This window comes from Amaranthus tricolor, chromosome 15 (genome assembly GCF_026212465.1).
Source record: "Amaranthus tricolor cultivar Red isolate AtriRed21 chromosome 15, ASM2621246v1, whole genome shotgun sequence".
Lineage (NCBI taxonomy): Eukaryota > Viridiplantae > Streptophyta > Magnoliopsida > Caryophyllales > Amaranthaceae > Amaranthus > Amaranthus tricolor.
The window spans coordinates 18,221,670-18,229,153 of NC_080061.1; the positions used below are offsets into that span (position 1 = coordinate 18,221,670).

At 34.5% G+C, this 7,484-nt stretch overlaps 1 protein-coding gene across 1 annotated transcript; it reads left to right on the forward strand.

Moving 5' to 3' along the window:
• The first annotated feature begins 1,409 nt into the window (after window positions 1–1,409).
• On the forward strand, window positions 1,410–7,033 carry LOC130801166 (probable folate-biopterin transporter 2). The gene is made up of 6 exons (XM_057664947.1): window positions 1,410–1,775; window positions 1,876–2,309; window positions 4,955–5,214; window positions 5,319–5,414; window positions 5,490–5,660; window positions 6,175–7,033. The coding sequence occupies exons 2-6, from the start codon at window positions 1,943–1,945 to the stop codon at window positions 6,772–6,774; spliced, it is 1,494 nt and encodes a 497-aa protein (XP_057520930.1). The 5' UTR covers window positions 1,410–1,775; window positions 1,876–1,942; the 3' UTR covers window positions 6,775–7,033.
• Window positions 7,034–7,484: the final 451 nt, after the last annotated feature.

Sequence of the window (7,484 nt, forward strand, 5' to 3'; positions counted from 1 at the left end):
TTTTAATACTTTTTTTGTTTGTTTTTGTTCAAGATTGAAATATGGTACCACAAGCAAAGCAGCAGTACGTGAGAGATTTTATGGTGGATATATAACTATACATAGTTGCTGATTGAATGTTAATTTTTGGGGTTAAAAACTTGATATTTGTATATTTACATTAGATGGATGTATAAGTGATGGATGTAAATTTTTGGGGTAAAAAACTTGATATTTGTATATGTTAATTTGGTGGATGTATAAGTGATGGATGTAAATTTTTGGGGTTAAAAACTTAATATTTGTATATTTATATTTGGTGGATGTATAAGTGATGAATGTAAATTTTTGGGACTTAAAGCTTGAAGAATTGGTGGAATCTTATTGGTTTATAATTGATTTGCTAAAATATTTATATATAATCTTGTTTACAATCTTTCAATATTAGAAATTAGTTTTCAAATATTCAAAAAATCATAATTAGAAAACTGAAATTGGGCCTAATTTGCTAAAATTAGGTGAAAAATTGATTCGGATTTGTAACAGTTCGATTAACAATCGGTTCGGGTTGGTATCAGTTCGGTTAAAAACAGTTCGATTAATAATCGATTCGAGTTTGTATTAGTTCGGGTTAAAAACAGTTCGATCTTAATCGGTTTTAGTCAGGTTGCATTCGGTTACGTGCATAATTTGGGTCGGATTTGACTCGGGTCGATCACTGTTCAGTTCGGGTAATATCGGTTAAGGTTTATATGTCGGTTATAAAATTCGGTTGCAGTTCGAGTTCGATTTTGCCATTTTCGGTTATCAAACAGTTCGAGTGAAGTTTCGGTTCGGGTAATTGCGGTTCGGTAAACCTAAAAAACTTACATTTTTTCGGGTCGGATAATTTTCGATTCCGGGTCGGATTTTCGGGTCGGGTTTCTTTTGAACAGCTCTAGTTTTCGACATACTATCCAATATAGTAATTCAATTGTAAGTATCTCTAATTATGTATAAATAAAAATTATAAAAATTTGATATTAATAAAATTTACATTGAGACTAATCAAACAAGATCCCACTTGACTATACTTTAACTTTTAGATTAAGAATAAAATACAAATTAAGATTGATCGACGAATAGTGGCAAAAAAATCTAAATTGGACAATTAATGTAAATTGGAGGGAGTATTTATTTAGACAATTATGTATGTGAATTGTGAGTAATACTCTAATATTTTTCTTAGTTTTATTTACTTTTTCACACTTGTCAAATTAATATTATAACTCCCGATATTTATAATTTTTACGCTTTGACGAATGAAACAAAATCTCATTTAAATATACCTTAACTTATAAATTGGACATTTTTCATAAAGCAACTTGAGACAATAACCAAAGTATAAAACGGTAATACTAGCAATTAATTCAAAATACAGGAAGAAATAGTACAAGCCAACAGATGCTTAGCTCTTAAAGTGGGGCCTCTTGATAGTCAACTACTTCTACTCTACTAAAACAAACCTTTGCAACTTGCAAGAGATTTATCATTTAATCAACCCAGTTTATTTCCTGATAGACAAATTGTCATTAAAGTTTGTAATTTATTTTATATTTCTTTACAAATGTGATTCAGCTCCCTAGTAGATTAGAAAAAACTTAAATACCCATGTGATTGTATTTTCCTGCATCCAAGTTGCAGTCAAATCAATTCCAGTTTATTTGGAGTGCATTGCTACAGTTGTGAGATCTCAATTTCCTCAAATTTATCACAAGATTCAATTTTGTTCCTTCATGGATGCAGATTTTTCACTGGTTATTCACTAATACTCTTCTTTCTGTGCTCATAGTTAGATTTTAATTGACTTTGCATTGTTGAATTTGATAAAATTATGCTCATTTCTTGAATACCCAGATGAGAAGTGATTGATTGTTGAGCTTTCAATCTGAACTTTTATACACAAAAGACCAATACAATATAAATGATGGTTGAAGACGAAAACCCAGAAACTAAACTGGAAGACATGGAGGGAGATGAGCTGAAATACGGTTTCAGGGATTATATGGAGGCACCATTGAATTGGTTGAAAATGCTAGCCAAAGAGATGCATTGGAGTTTTGTTTTTGGAGTGGTGATTGTGTATGGAGTTAGTCAAGGTTTGGGAGGAGCACTTAATCGTGTGGGGACGGAGTATTACATGAAAGATGTTCAGAAAGTGCAGCCTTCTGAGGCACAAATTTATCAAGGATTCACTTCTATTCCTTGGATGGTTAAGCCTATTTATGGTCTCATGACAGATGTGATTCCTATTCTAGGGTATCATAGAAGACCTTACTTCATTTTTGCAGGTAAATTCTCGTCATTATTATGCAGATGATGGTTGTTTGATTGTTTCTTCTGTGGTAAACAGTATTTATTAGAAAATGGATTATATTTGCTTTAGTTCTAATGTCAAATGAACCAATAGGTCTAAGTTAATTGAACAATAATGTCAAAATAGCTCTTGGTAAAGAAAAACAATATATTGGATTTGATGCTTGCACTTAAGGAGTTTATCTTGTGCTCATAGGCCACAGTTGAGAGCCTAAGAGAGTAGTTCACAAAAAAGGATCTGCTTGGATTGAGTGTAAATATTTAAGGGGTAATAAAAGTCAAAGTAGATGATCTCTTGGAGGATAAAACTGGCCCTTTTGGATGTGATACGAAAGTTTACGATCACATATCCTGTGAGCTAATATTTAGCTTAAAATTTTCAATGGGAATGGATATGATGGTTCTCTGAAATACTTCAGTTTAAGATTTTAAGTAGATGATTTTAAGTGGCGATTTCCGAAAAATTGAATAAGTTCTTGAACGTTGTTTATTCCAAAAATAAATTTTTAGCAAGGGATTGTTGTACATTTGACAACCCCTTACCTAACCAAACCATACAAAAGCATTTGTAACTGGAAGCTTCCAACTATTATTAGGATACTGTATAGCACCCCACTCGGAAAGTACTGCAGCACCAGAAATTGTTATTGAGTTGGAGGAATTTTGATAGAGGGTTAGGAATCTGTATTAGGACTTAGGAATGATACTTCCAATTCATGGGATCAAAGACTAATAGTTTTTTGGTTTGGCATCGTAATGGACTATACTAAAATGACTCATTAATCATGTGTAGTTCTATTTATGCTGAATTGAAAATGTTGATTACCTCTTTGTCATCATTAGCAAGGGTAAAGTTGTCTTCTGACACCACCAAATCCAACCTAGTTGAGAGCCACTTAAAGTCATTGGGTTCATGGAATGTTGGCTAGGTACCTGTATTAGGATTGTTACATGTAGATTTAAATGAACATGCAATTATATTCATAGCACAACTTCGGTATGCAACTTTTCAGTGATGTGGTCATTACCTGCACAGCCGCATAATCATCACTATCAAAGTAGGATATAAAGTCTTTGTTCATGTTCCACAGTACGAATGTACAACGCATTTGTTGTAGTTGTGTGTATGGCTTCTTTTTCTGATGTTGAGAAGAAATTCTTAAGACTTCAGTCAAGATAAGCTACGGTTTTACTAGAATGGTTTGGAGTTTTGATGCGCACACTGCATTTTGCTCGTACTACAAAGCCAACAAAGGCATCAACTAGGATTGCAACTTTTCAGTGTTGTCTTTTAGTTCATTTCTCCCAATGATATCACGGCTTTTTGAGAGAAATGGTGTACTTAAAAAGAAAAGGGAGGTAATCAATCATTTATACTATGTTTGGATAGCAATTTGGGAGAAAAAAGAAAGGAAAGGAAAGGAAAGGGAAGGGAGGGAAGGAATGGAAGGGAAGAGAAATGCAAGGAAATGAATTCTTGTTTGTTTAGGAGGTAAGGGAAGGGAAAGGAAGGGAATAAGAGTTTTCCCTTCAAATCTTACTTTGAAAAGATTGATACCTTAATAAAAAACATCCATTAAATCCCTCCAAATTCCTTCCCTTCCATTTTGTTACCTAAACAAGGGATCCCTCATCTCTCCAAATTCCTCCCCTTCCTTTCCCTCCTTTTCCTTCCATCCAAACACACCCTTATGGTCTCTAATGCCTATACAAGCATTAGGTTGCGTCTCATTAGGATGCTTCCTTCTTGATACCTTAACTCTTACAAGGCTTCCATTTAAGGTACTTAAAACCAAATAGCTTGCAATTTGAAACGAAATAACAAAGTTATGTGAGACATTGACAGTTTTATTGCAATCTCAAGTGTCTCACCATCTCTCTTTCCTTTAACTTTTGGTAAGAACTTTAAGGTTAAATATTAACCATGATGTGTTAGTTTCTAAACTTTCTACGAATTATCAAATATTTCTCTTTCTGATTTCTAACTGCTACCTTGTCTACTATTCTTAGAAGTCCATCTCAAATTTATCTCGAGGAGACCAGTTTGATTTTTTTCATACTCAGACTTTGTCTCATCGAATGGGTGTATGGTTGCATGTTAAATGCTCAAACAGGTTTTAAATAAAACTATTGTAGGTAATTCTTGGCGATAAATATAATTTGATGATGCAAAATTTCCTGATCATTTATTTTTAGGCATCCTTTGACATGGGGTAAGCTGCTTGGTGTTGTCAGCGACACACTTTCATCTCTGTTTTCAAGTAATTTCCTTGAAAGATATAGATTGCATGCAGAATAATCACTTACCATTGAAATTCTGAATTCTTAAGTTCTTTTTGAGGGAGAAATATCTGACAATGTAACTCTTTTTTAACCCAATACCAACAAGGATTTGCTGCATTACTCATATCATATAGTTTAATTGAAATGCCATTTTTTTCTTGGGGCAAAGGAAATTATCTTGTTTACTGTTTGTTTTTCATGGTTTATTTAACACCTAATATTATCTTCTATCTATAGATGATTGACCTGCCTTGCTGGTATAACCACATGCAAGAGTATGTTTGTGATCTCTTGTTCCATTGGCGTAATTTGATGAATTCTACTGTGTTGGCTTTAGGTGTTCTCGGGATAGTGCCCATGCTATTTTTATCTTTCCACAAGAAGATGCATATCTTCTTTGCAGTGCTATCGTTAACAGCAGGGAGTGCAGGGGCAGCAATAGCAGATGTGACTGTTGATGCATGTGTAGCACAGAACTCTAATAAGCATCAACATCTTGCTCCTGACATGCAGAGCTTATGTTCGTTGAGTTCTGCCACTGGATCTCTCCTCGGGTTCTTTCTCAGTGGTCTCTTGGTTCACTTCATTGGCCCAAAGGTGCATTTCCTTACCTCAATGATGTCTCTTTGCATTCATATATATACACAAAAAAGGACACTTTTCTATGATTTCATGTGAGATTTTCCTATTTTGAACAAAAGGGGGTCTTCGGATTGCTAACAATCCCAGCAGCACTTATATGTCTGGTCGGAATCATTCTTCATGAACCTCAAACAGTGAACTTCTCTTACAAACAGGTAGATTTTCCATCTTTTCTAATAAGCATTTGAATTATACCAGGAAAATCTTGTGATTATCTACTCTTGAATCAGGTTGGCCAGAAATTCCGTGATGCAATCAGAGCCATGGGAGACACGCTAAAGTTGCCTGATGTATGGCGACCATGTCTATATCTGTACCTCAGCAATGCTTTGTCTCTCAATATCTATGATGGAATGTTTTATTGGTATACTGATTCAATAGCTGGTCCTCATTTTTCACAGGTATGATTTATGTTATAGTTCATGTATAGGCGCGTACTTAACAAACTGGTACTCAGGCTATTGCTCATTGACTGAGAAATATCATAAAAATTAGTTAATGCAGTAAAAAATATTGACTCAGAAAGATGTGGTCATGAACAGGCACTTTGAGCAGCAAAATTTGGCTTTCGAATGATCAGAAAGATACCGTCTCATTAATTCGATGCTCACAATAAGAACATCTATCCTTAAAGGCTTTTGGTAGATATTATTGGATGCCAGCATATCCTTCTGTTGCTTATATAAATTTTTTAAATAGAACATTTTCTTTAATTGTTTTAAACTTCGCACTTTTGACCTGACTTCCGCTTATGTGAACTTAATGCATAATTATACACTTATTTATCCTTGTCTGAATTTGTTGCAGCTTATTTTCATTGTAAAATGAAGCTGATGGAACCTCAAACATGTTTTTAATGAAACAGAAGCCTAAATACATAATTATATATTCTTTCCTCCACCCGGGTTTTTGCAGGAATTTGTGGGCTATATTCTTGCCATTGGTTCAGCTGGTGCCATACTAGCATCTCTATTGTACCAATCTATCTTGAAAGATCAACAATTCCGGGATCTATGTTTCTGGAGTCAACTTTTCTTGGGTTTGTCAGGGATGCTTGATCTACTTCTGGTCTTACGGTTGAACTTGAAACTTGGCATACCAGATCATTTATTTGCTGTGCTTGATGAGTGTGCATACCAATTTGTTGGGAGGCTCAAATGGATGCCCCTACTGGTTCTCAGTGCCAAGCTTTGCCCTCCAGGAATCGAAGGCACCTTCTTTGCTTTAATCATGTCTATCGGTAACATTGGCATGTTCTCTTCATCATGGCTCGGAGGTATCCTCCTCCACATTTTGAGTATCACTCGAACCCAATTCAGCAATCTATGGCTTGCTATTTTGATCCGTAACATAGCTAGAATCTGTCCACTTCTGGTCATATTTTTAGTGCCAAGGACAGATCCCAACTCTTCCATTCTTCCATCTAACATCCCAATTACAGATCAAACTGCAGAAACTTTGGATGATGATAGGATTGAGCTAGTATCTCTCGTTACCAGCGTCGATAGAAGATAACATTTGCATTCCCTCTTGCTGAAGATTTAGAAAATAGTTGGTCCTAGTAGGAAAATTGGTCTCAAAGCAGCAGATGGTAGACACAGGTAATGAGGTAATTACCAGTATTTTGATTCATTGGTACCTACAAAATGTTTTACTCATTCTTTATCATTTTGTTTGGTGTAAAATATCTGTTGTAGACTTAGTTTTGGATAGAATGATATAGTGATCATATACAGATACAGTTTTTACATTAAAAGGATGTTACACTTATTAATTCCGAGCAAGAGTACCTTCCATTTATAGAGGTGTGCATTTGGAAACATTCTTGAGTTGGATCAAAGTCAGCTTTTATGTTCATGAAGGCTATTGCATCGATAATTTGAAGTTAGGTCGGGTAATTAGGTCGGGTTATAGTCGAGTTCAAATATATTTTGCCCCTATCGGAATAATTCATCACGTCAGTTACTCATTTTTGTGTTCTTATGTTGGAGTATTCGAGTATTCTTGGGTCAAGGATCATGTTTTGTTCACATATATATTTTTGGGTCCCCAATATACGAAACATACTTATGTTTGGCATTTCATTTTAGTAAAAAAAAAAAAAAAGAAAACCTTAAAACACCAAAAAACATGGCTATGGGTTTGATTGGCAAATCGTTTGTTTAAAATTATTAATTTGGTTTGATTGGCTAAATTTATTGACTAATAAGTTGTTTAATCCAATT